General features: G+C 43.1%; 1 protein-coding gene across 2 annotated transcripts in view; it reads left to right on the forward strand.

The window, feature by feature from the left end:
* Positions 1–12,052, forward strand: part of SRGAP2 (SLIT-ROBO Rho GTPase activating protein 2) — a 109,438-nt gene that overhangs the window by 54,881 nt on the left and 42,505 nt on the right. For both annotated transcript variants that reach the window (XM_083173032.1, XM_083173033.1), the window contains exons 3-4: positions 2,822–3,014; positions 11,010–11,172. In XM_083173032.1, the coding sequence (XP_083029158.1) occupies positions 2,822–3,014; positions 11,010–11,172 (356 nt within the window). The remainder of the gene's footprint in view (positions 1–2,821; positions 3,015–11,009; positions 11,173–12,052) is intronic.

Genomic DNA, 12,052 nt, shown 5'->3' on the forward strand with positions numbered 1-12,052 from the left:
CCATTTCCAATCATAAGGCTTAAAGGGGTGTACACATGGGGAGATGGCTCATGGACAGTTTTGACTAAGCAATTTTGAGAGAGATTTGGACTAAACGATTTTGTCTAATCTAGTCAAAATTGCTTTGCCTGCAGTCAATCTATGCTAGACAATATTGACTAAAGGGGTGTCATGTTTTCTTTACAGCACATTTTGTAGTTGCACAAAATACCGCCTTTTAACAATTACTAATCAATAACTTTTTTATTACCCCATTCATATATCCCTATGCAATCAATGTGGTGTTATACAACAGTTGTTCCCAGTTATAATAAAGTATGTGTGTGTGTAATGTAATGAACTTTCCAAGCAGGTTAGGAGTTAAGTCTGTGCCCTGCAGTATGAGGGCACATGGGATGACTGTCTGTTGCCCTGGGACTTGTGGGCTGTCAGGAATCCAGTCATTGTGGGCTTGGCACAGCTGAACAAAGCAGTATTGAGCCCCACTCTGCACTGCTGCATTGAAATCTGAGTGGGTCAGGAAATTCCTGACATTGCTGTGGGAGCACTGACACCCGCTGCTACTGCTGCAGTAAGTTTGGTGGATACCTCTTTATTGCATCCAACCAAAAATGCAATTATCACTAAGGTTTCTAACCAGGCTGCGAGTCCTACATCTCTGGCATTGCCTTATTTTGTCTGAATTATGGGACTAGCAGAATCCCAGATGGTAAAAAAATATAAACTTTTAAAGCAATTTGGACTTGAGCTTAAATGAGACTTTTTCTTATCTGTAGGGCCTAATACAGATGTGGCTGTTTTTTCTAAGGCTAAATTTTGCCATTTGCAATTGCGACTACATGCTAATATGGGCAGAAGCTAACCTGCCGCCCACTGCTGTTGTATCATTACCATCCGACCGCGTACAAATGCTCATACCTCGGTATCATAGTCACAGTGCATTTTAGGGTGCGCAGGGCCCTCCAGTAGTATGTAAGTTCGCACCTGCTAATTTATGCAAGCATGGAAACACCGTTTGTACGGCCATGCCATGCCTGCACAGGGTTATTTCTAGGCCATTGTTTTCCCAGTACTTACACCCCCTCCCCGCCCCCCACACATACATGATATGAAAAAATATTTTACATGCGCACCAAAAAAAGGCACTTGGCCTTGCTGCACTGGGCATTTCCATGCAGGAAAAGACTACCTTACACCATATTCCTGTACACTCCATACAGTAATAACCCTTGCACCATATATCATAGAATTCCTCACAGAGTATTGCCTCTTGCACCCTATTATGCCCAATGCAGTAGTGCCCCTTGTACCAAATTATGCCTCTCTCAGTAATACCCTTGCCACATCATTATGTAGTATGCCTGACTTTGTAAGGGATACATGCGGTTGGGATGCTAGAATTCAGAATACCCTGCCAGCATCCTGAAGGAGAGAATCCCAACAGGGGTCAGGTAAATATAGTAGTTTCTTTGCAACTAATCTTGTAATCCCTCATTGCAATTCAATTGCTGTGCATGCGTAGTAAGAAAACAACAACAAATATTTATTATTTTTGTGGGACGGACGGGGGGCATCTATTTCACTTTATTTGTGTTTTTTGCCTCCTCTCATGAGTCTCTTTGTCCTTATTATTCACCTCCACAATTGTTACTACCCCAATCCTCCCTCTTCAGGGAGATTCCTTAGTTACACCGTTGCTTGTACTAGCGACATAACTGCTCTATATTACTACACCTCTCTGGTGATGGTCTACAACCTTGTATCCGGGACACAAGGAGAGACAATAGAGCTGGCTGTCTGCCTTGTGTGCAATTGGACTTGGGGATCACACATACAATGCTGCATAAAAAAATCCTTTTTCTCCGGTTTCAGAGTAATGGGCCCCATACATCAGCAAACACAATTAATGGATTTCCAGATCCAGGGATTTTTTGGTCAGATAAATGGATAATTGGACTTGCCCACTCATTACAGATTTATTTCAGTGATCGGCAGATTTTTCCATCTAAAGATTGCATCTTCATATCTGGAAATTGCCCAATCGATTGTCATTTCAGCTGTTCATAATGTAAATAGATGAAGACGAATTGGGAATGCCCACACATATAAAAAAGATCTGCAGATAATACCAGACTATAAAGCATGTTTTAAAATCTGATTAAGCAATTGATTGGCGATTTTTGATTGGGATTGCCAAAAGGGGGAGCCCACACATCTAAAATTAATTGTGACAATCCTCTCCATATCTGAAAATTGTCACAATTAATTGCTGATGTATGGGGCCCTTATATGTACTGTAGCTGACTGCCATCAGAATACTGTGCTTCTCCAAGAAGCAATTCATTCAATACCATCAAGACTCATAGATAAAAATAAAGACCTATAGTTGTTGTGTATGAGGAGAGCTCATTCGTATCCGATCAATGCATCACTGCTGTTCTTCTGTTACTGTTGATGTAGATGCTCCAACTGTCTTCAGGTGTAGCCGTGGTCGACCACATGGACTTTTGATCTAGACAGCGTTAATCCGCTATACCATAACCCAAATTACCCCACAGGACCCCACAGTGACTTTCTGAGACTAATGATAGTATTTTAGTGGTGCTTCGCATGAAGGCCAGAAATCTGATTATAGTGTTGCGGAATGACGCTGTCTAGATCAACAGTCACTGTTCTAAAGATGTAGTACAGTATGTGGGGTCATTTGTTCATAACATGCGATCTATAAGCAGTTTAGATTACACTGTTGAATTGCTGCCATACATGTTTAATCAGCCCAAAACATTCACTCCATAACTTTATTTAATTGTTTATTTTTTAGAGATCCGAGCCCAGTTGTTGGAGCAGCTGAAATGTCTGGATCAACAATGTGATCTACGCACACAGCTTCTTCAGGACTTGCAGGACTTTTTTCGTAAGAAAGCAGAAATCGAGATGGATTATTCACGAAACCTGGAAAAACTCACAGAACGATTTCTCTCGAAAACCCGAGGAGCCAAAGACCAGCAGTACAAGTGAGAGAAAATATTAAGATGGATTTGCTATCTCATTCATGTGTTAACCTAACACAATTTTTTTTTATTATTTTATCTTAATGGTATCTGGCTGGAGTAATGTGATCAAGTCAATAAGATGACACCGCTGGTGACCCAATAGATCACCTGGAACCAAATTGTTCAAATACAGTATGGGCATTTTGACTGGAAGTAAAACAGGTGTAAATTATATTAAATAAATGTGCACAGAAAAATAGTGTATTTTCACCTAGGGTGGCCAATCCCGGGATCGGGATCAGCGGGATCCCGGGATTTGGCCCCAATATTGCTGGGATTTGAATCCTGGGATTTCGGGATTAGACTAGTCTAATGCTGGGCAGTGTCTGAGCACTTGCTCAGGCGCTGCTCCTGTGCCGGCTGTGCAGCTCAGATGCGCAGCGTGATGTGGTCAGAGGTCACACTGTGCAGCCAACCAAACACGCCCCTGCACCGCCGCTCTCTACAACTGTAGGCACTTCGCTGAGAACTCGCCTGCCACGGTCACCAGGTTAGGCGTGACTGTGTGCGGCCGGGAGAGGTAGGGCGGCGAGCGAGTTGTGACACCAGAGGTGCAGCGCTGCTCACCGCCCGACTTCTCTCGGCTGCACAGTCCAGTGACACACTGATCTCCCTCCAGCATCACACCCGCAGATTGCCTCCATTCCGCTGCCACCTGCCCCGCTCAAAGTAAGGCAATGTGGGGGAGAGGGGGGTGGTTTTCTTTTAAGGATGGCAATACCGGGAATCCCGGGATTGAGCATTTTTCAATCCCGATTTCCGGGATTGAAAAAAATGCTTCGGGATTGGCATCCCTACTTTTACCCATACAGAGCTTTGATCCACTAGAGGGACAGTTTTCCTTTTAATAAAGCTAGTATCCTCCAAAATAATAGCTTTCAAGGTGCCCATAAACTGGTGCGACTTTGCTGGTTTTCACCTGATTCCGACAGATCTGGCCAAGAAATTGTGTCAAGAGTGGCCAAATTGCATGTGTTTGACATCCATCTGATGCCCGGCCCCATGCTGCACATAAGATAAATCGGATGCGCACATTGTGGTGGCTTTTTAACACCTACAGCATATCATATGCGATTTCCCTTAAACTCCCCCAGGCGCTCCAAGGGATTCCTTTGTACATGCGATAAATAACATGTAAAAATGATGCATCAAGTGCCACATAGGATGTAAGCACTCCCGGGAACTGTCGTGAAGTTGAAGGGAAATCGGGTCCGACTGGTGCCTCAGATAATTCAACCAGTGTATGGGATCCTCAAGATGTTGAATATTGTAGTGTATGTTCAAAATTGTGTTTGCTGTAACATACAGCAAGCATTGTCTTTTATGTTGAACTGTTTGTAACCTGACTAAACTTGGTGTCATTATTTTTCTTAAAAATGGAGATGACTTAATTTAAGCAAAATTACAACTCTGGATTTTTTTACTCTGTTTAATAGAACACAGGCTGTACACTATATGAGGGGCGCTGAATGTAGTCCTGCTATGCAGGTATCTGGTAAATGTCTCTTTCTGACCATTCTAGTAAACAGCAGATGTTTTGTGCAGAGGCTGCAGGAATTCTTTACATTCCAGTTGTAGCAGGAAGAGCACCAGGGGATCAAGCAGTTAGTTTTCAGTGGAAACCGTGCTCCAGAAAAGTGGGTCATGGTTGTCGCGGATTAAGAACGGTTGTGGCTATAGTCACTTTGTGTGTGGCTGGAATGGCGCAGCCTTCTCCTTAAGGGTTTGCCTTACTGAGGAAGTGAATTCAGCATTAGCAGAAGGAAGTCCTACTGCTACAGTATGAGAGAGAGAGTTGTGTTCATGCCCTCCACAGCAGTTTTTTTATTGTATTCTTTTGAACAAACACAGCAGCAGCATCTTTTTTTTTTTTTTTTTTTACAACATTGTTTATCAGACACATAAAAGCATTTATTTTATGTAGTTTTGCTACTGTATGTGAAAGTTATTTTAGCACTTTTGTTGTAGCCATTAAATAGAACAGTGGTTCCCCATGGAGCTCTCAAGGGGCCTACACACGGGGAGATGTGCTGAGCATACTAGATTGCTCGGCAAGAGCACTCGGCACACAGCGATGCGTCAGTGCTGTCTGCTGAGCGATCGGTCAGGGCCAGTGTTCTCCGGTGAGAACATTGGCCCTAACTGATCAATATCCAGCATGCTGGATATTCATCGCCAGGTGATGGCAACGAGCGGGGATGCACATCCCTATCGCTATTGCCCCTACACATGGGGCGATGTAGGGGCAATTTCTAAGCAATCTAGTGAAATCCCTTAGAAAATGACCCTAAATCACTGTGTGTGTGTGTGTGTGTGTGTGTGTGTGTGTGTGTGTGTGTGTGTGTGTGTGTGTGTGTAGGCCCCTTTTACAGTCCAGGATTTAAGTATATCTGTGACTCTGCACAGATGGTTCAATTGTACTGAATTAGGTACTAATAATTAAGTCATCTGTGGGCAAGTATAAAAATCAAGACCGTTCATGCTACTTGAGGACTGAGTTTGGGAACCGCTAATTAGACTATGGGCATGATTTGATAGACCTACATAAAGCGTCAGATCGGCATTTTTTTTTTTCACTGCGCATGTATCCGAGGCGGGTGTATACGGACTCATCAGATCTGCAGGCTAATCCAAGTAGCACAGAAGTCAGCCCCAATTCCACTTGCCGCTGAATGGCGGCTGCCCTTAGTGTAAGCTTGCTGTAAACAAATTGAACTCTCGGTTAAAAGATTTTGTGTACAGTCACAAGGAATGTCCTAAGCGAATGTGGGGAAACTTTCATAATCTTAAATTTTGGTAGCTTTTATGTAGTTATAGGGACGTATTCAAGCCATGCCATTTTTTCGAATGTAAGAAAATCGGTAATTTTCCAAAAATTTTTGGTTGACTTTACTTTCGACCTATTCATTCCAAGTCGGAAAACACGTGGATCGCATGTGTTTTTAGTCGAAAATGGGTCCCCTTTTGACTATTTTCCATAAATGCAGAGACGACTTTAACCCTTTGAGTGCCAATATAAGTGTCGCTAACATCAACTGTCCTTTTAGTATAAATAAATACAAATACAGCCAAGTCAATTCTTATGACGTTTAGTTAAATATTGCTCCCCCCAAAAAAAAACAGTCGCTGTGAACAATGCTGGCGTTTTTAGCTAGCAGATATTTTTAGGCTCTCACAGCAACTTTGGCAATTTACCTGCAATCTATATTCCAGGGCCGCTCAAGGGGGATTGCAGGTGACTTCTCCGAGGGGAGAAGTCTCCCTAATGTATGGGAGTCTCAAATGTGTATTCAGTGCTATCTGCGAGCTGTGACAGCAAGCCGTGCTGCCTGCTCTCTGTCACAGTTTGCAGGGTCTGTATTCAACTGACCCCCTCGCACATGCGGTTTCCCCCCTCACTAGGTGTTAGGAGTGAGGGGGAAACGGCGTGTGTGCGGCCTCTAAAACAGCCAGGCTCGTGGCTAAATGCAGCAGGCCCCCTGCATTACCCGGCGAGCCTCGCTGTTTGGGGGAATCCTTGCCGTCCTCTGGCAGCAAGGATTTCCCTGGCGAGTTGAATAGGGTGAGTGCCCGGTGCAGGGGTTAAATGGCGAGGATCGATTTTGTTTTAGTCAATCCCCGCCATTTAACCCCCTCGCCGGCCACATTGAATACACCCTTTTAAGGTGGGCTTACATTAGGGCAACTTTATCCCTCGCAATCACCCCTTCAGCCGCCCGGGAAGGTCCCGGGGGCAGGATTGCATGCAATATATGGCATGCTATCCCAGCCAAGCCTGCACGGCTGCAGAAGCAATCCTAGAGATTCTGCAGCTGTAGCAACATGCAAGCTCTGGTGCAATGTGCATGAGATTGCTGTCATTCTATTGGGGAGAATGCACTCAACGTGTCAAGTTCGCACATAGACCACAGAATTAAGAGTCTTATCCAGAAGCCATCAGCAATAATAATAATGGTAATAATAATAGTTATTTTATATAGCACACACGAAGATGACATCTTATCCAAGCCCCAGGACCACCGATCGCTGCACTGGGGGCAAGCCCAGCACCAAGGTAAGCTGCTGATCTGCCCCCAGCCTCTGTGCACCCTCTAGCCCCTGTCCACGAGGTGAATGGATGCCGCACAGAGGTATCCTTTCACCTCCTCCACCGGCTCTACTGCTGTCTGTACAGTACAACAGCGGCAGCTGTGTGCACCGCCTGCCCAATCTCCATACTGACAGCATGCTGCGGTCCCAAAGTTGGGCTCCCCCATTGCTGTAAACAGGAGCCGAGTCGGATTACCCGGCATACCCATTTACACTGCCCCCCCACCCATAGGGTAGGATTCACAAGAAAATGGACCCGGGTGTTTTTTATTTCAGCTACTCCTTTTACACCATCGCTGACCTGGGTCCACGAGGCAAAAACCAGGGTAGGGGTATAATTTTGATTTGCTAACATGATTATCTTAAAGGAGATTTGTCCAATAGGCCTCCCTGTACATGCTGTAAAAAGACTGACTTCCCAATACAATAATCCACTGCAGAGCTTGAGGTTAATGCACGCACATGTGCACCTCTAGGAAGAGCCTCTGCTTCCAGAATCCCAAACATGTATAACTAAATAAAATACCCATAGTTTGCCAATGCTGAGCAATGTCTTTTAATATGTCCAGTAATGTGTTGATAAAATATTTGTACTCTGACTCTTGAAATGCTAAAAATCTGATTGGTTGCTATGGGCACTGGTTTTTTTTTTGTTTGTTTTTTGAAGCTTTGGTAAAGTTACCCCTTAACCCCTTCCCGACATATGATGTACATTTACGTCATATGTCGGTTGCGGGGGAATCAAGCCAGCTCACGGAGTGAGCTGGCTTGAAAGAGAGCAGGTAATGGCTGTATATTACAGCCAGGCACCTGCTCTCACGGCCACGAGCGGCGAGTTCGCCGATCGTGGCCGTTTAACCCTTTAAGCACCGCGGGCAAAGCGCCCGCAGTGCTTAAATAGCTGATCGGAGGGGGGGCGCCCCCCTCCGGCGCCGATCGGGGCCCCCCGCGGCGAGATCGGAGGGTGACGATCGGTTGCCATGGTAGCCAGGGGTCTAATGTAGACCCCTGTGCTGGCCGTGTCAGTATTCCTATTACATCCTGCCTGAGGCAGGATGTAATAGAAAGTGCTGAAAATCACTATGTTCAGCCATAGAGCTCTATGGCTGAACCTAGTACAGGCGATCGCGCCCCCTAGTGGTCAAGTACACTAGGGGGCCTTGTAGTAAAAGTAAAAAAAAAAAAAAAAATAAGTTTAAGAATAAAAAAAAAAATAAAAAAATATTAAAAGTTCAAATCACCCCCCTTTCCCCATTTCGCAAATAAAAATAAATAATAAAAAAAATAAACATATTTGGTATCGCCGCGTTCCTAAAAGTCCGATCTATTAAAATATAACATTAGTTATCCCGCACGGTTAAAGGCGTAAACGGAAAATAATTCCCAACGCCAAAACTACGTTTTTTGGTCGCATTGCCTACCCAAAAAAAAATAACTAAAAGAGATCAGAAAGTCGCCCATATCCCATAATGGTATTAATAAAAAAGTACACTTCAGCCCGCAAAAAATGAGCCCTCACCCAGGTCCGTAGGTGGAAAAATAAAAAAAGTTATAAGCCGCAGAACATGGCGACGCAAATTAGAAAAACCGTAAAAGTTGCTATTTTTTTTTTAGTGGTAAAACATAACGAAAACTATATAAGTTTGGTATCACCAGAATCGTAACGACCCATAGAATAAAGATAACCCATCATTTTAAACGAACTATGAACTCCAAAAAAACCGTAACCAGCGCAAAATTGTGGAATGGCGTTTTTTGTTTTTTTTACCCCACATTGAATTATTTCCTGATTCCCCAGAATATTATACGGTATAGTAAATGGTACCATTAAAAAGTACAACTTGTCCCGCAAAAAAAAAGCCCTCGTGTCTATATAGCCAGAAAATTAAAAAAGTTACGCTTATTTGAACGCAAGGAGGAAAAAAAATAAAAAATTAACAAAAAAAGGCCTCGTCGGGAAGGGGTTAATTGTTTGTTCAATTAAGTTAGTTTTGCAAACTAGCTGAAAAAACGCCACTCTTCAAAGTTTTTAGATTCGATCAAAGTGCCAATTTTTCAACATGGTATGCTTTTAGCCAACACACAATAGTTGTACAGATACAGTTTTTTCTATTAAAGTTTATAATCCATTGTGGACAAACGGTATAATGTGCGCGCATATAAGGTACTGAAAAGAAGCAGATCCTTTAATTTACACAGCTTCAAAATATTTCCAACTACTGGACCAAATCAGCATGCTTACCTTTCATATAATATCCCTAGATCCAAATATGGATAGTCAGAGGTTTTTGTGTGTCCCAGTTGGATAAGATCCTGGAAATGGATACTGCATGTTTTTATGATTTATTATTGAGCAAGTATTAAGAGAAAGAAATGAATTTCCAGTGATGTATCTTAAATACTTACCCATAAGCTTCCCCTGTCCTTCCTAATCTGCATCCTACAAATGACCTTAAATCTATTTTCAAATGCCAGAATAAATCCCAAGCAGTTTAATTCACGCTTTACTTGGAGTGGGGGTTGGAGAATATCACAGTCCAGTAATAACATGCATCCATTTAATCCCCCGCCCACCAAAGTGCCCAGTGTGAAGTTTGCCAGAAGTGATGTTTAACCCTTCCCAGATTAGATTTTGTGGACTGTGGTCTTAAAGTAAATCGATTTTTGTTTTTCTAAAAAAAAATGTTTGAAAGAAGAAATAATGCAAAAAATTGTAAATTTAAATGTTTTACTTGTTTCTTCTTTAATGAAAATACCTGATTTTATTGTGCTATTCAATTGGGGAACTAAAGAAAAACTGGAACTGGACACCGGACCAGATAGGCTCCATTCATCAATATCTGCCATTCCAGACCTTGTAGTGTCCTGTCAAGGAGGTGCCTAACTGGGGGGATTGTCCCATCTGGGGGGCGAAGGGGGGGGGACGCCTATGACAGCTGTCACCTGGGAGATGGGGAAGGAGAGATTAGGTACTTATGTAATATCTGGGCTCCCGTTTTTCTTATGAGACCGCATCCCCTCGCGGGGCTCTCCACGCTTCGGGCACGGTGGCTCGCTTCGCTCGCCACAAAAATCAACTCCATGCGTAGTTGGATAGTAGGGGTATGAAAAAATGGGGTGCATTTAACATGGGAGCCCAGATAATACATAAGTACCAGAGATTACAACCTCCCCAATGGTCCGAACATTATGGCTTTACTACATCCCTGGACCATACAGGGAGGCTGTTATCTCAACCAGGTGTCAAAGCCGTTTTTATGCAAAATTTCACAGAGGAGCTTTTTAATCATATATTAAAAAAAAAAAAAAAAAATTCTTACATGGACCAATAAACCTGTTCTACATGTTGCCTTCTAGACACTAATGTCACCTTAACTTACCACTTCCAAAAGCATGTATAGATGGCCCTGTTATACCTTTTTGACATAGCCAAAATAACCCGCTTATATGACATCTGGGTCGCGGTGCAGTGTTAAAGCACCACACCTAATAACCCGGGTCGACCAACCCTGCAATTTTGATTAGAGTTGCCACCCATCCGAAATTACTACGAACAGTCTGTTAATTAAGACCAGCATCCGTAGGGGTGGCCTTCCCGGACTATACAATGTCTGGGAGTCGCTTCCTGTACGGGTGGTGGTAAACCTAAATTTGACCTGGGTTATAAGAAGGGTTAAACCCAGGTACCCATATGTATAATGGGAACCCGGCATTTAATGTGAAAGCGCTGGACACGGTTTAGAGCCTGGTCCTTCCCGGAATCAAGATTCTTGGTCTGACCAGCATAGTGATGTGAAAAGGGTATAATTGTGTGGGTTATATAATATATTCAACTTTTAATTCTATGTTGATGTTCTTGTAATGCAGGAAAGATCAGAATGTCCTGTCTCCTATGAGTTGCTGGAACCTGGTTCTTGCGCAGGTGAAGAGGGAGAGTCGTGATCACGCCACACTAAGTGATATCTACTTGAACAACATCATTCCCCGCTTTGGCCAAGTCGGCGAGGATTCTGGGCGTCTCTTTAAGAAGGTGGGAATCATTGTTTTCATGTGCACGCTTAAGATAAAAATAAAAAAATGTGTTTTTTAGGTAATTCATTTATTTAAATAATCCTAATCTGTCTAGGTACTATATTTGTGTTGGTAAAACAAATTTTGTTTACATACATATGCCATTCTTGAGGCTGACTAAGTGCATGTGTGTCGAATACATGTGGAGGAGGTGGCACCACGATGCATTATGGGAAGAACGCAAGTTAGCAGAGGAAGTGTGATAATTTGGACAGTGTTCTGCTGGTAAACCTGGGTCGTGTAGATTGAGACTGATTACTAGAGCTATTGTTAATTAAAAATAAAACCATTTAAGAACAATGGGAGGAGGACAGTAAATACATTTTTGGAGACCATTTGAAATGTATGATGGTAAATAATAGAAGGGAATACATGGGTATGATCTGACACATTTTTCATAGAAACCAATAACTTTCTCATTAAGGCAGGCATGTGCAAACTGTGGCCCTCCAGCTGTTGTGAAACTACACATTCCAGCATGCCTTGCCATAGTTTTAGCATTCCCTAATAGCAAAACTGGGGTAAGGCATGATAGGACTTGTAGTTCCACAGCAGCTGGAGGGTCATAGTTTGGACATGCCTGCATTAAGGTGTTACAGTAGTTCTTCTGTGGGATATGACCATGAGTGGCAGCCTCCCCATGTACATAATAAAGCATTGGGTGGTCATAACACTGTCACTGATTTACCTATTGTCCATTCTTGGACCACTTTTGGTAGGTACTAACCACTTGATATTGGGAATACCCCAGAAGAGCTGCAGTTCTGTAGATGTTCTGACCTAGTCATCTAGCCATCACAATTTTGGCCCTTGTCAAAGTTGCTCATACACTTGCCCAT

The sequence above is a fragment of the Crinia signifera genome, chromosome 2 (assembly GCF_055691185.1).
Source record: "Crinia signifera chromosome 2, ASM5569118v1, whole genome shotgun sequence".
NCBI classification, from domain to species: Eukaryota; Metazoa; Chordata; class Amphibia; order Anura; family Myobatrachidae; genus Crinia; species Crinia signifera.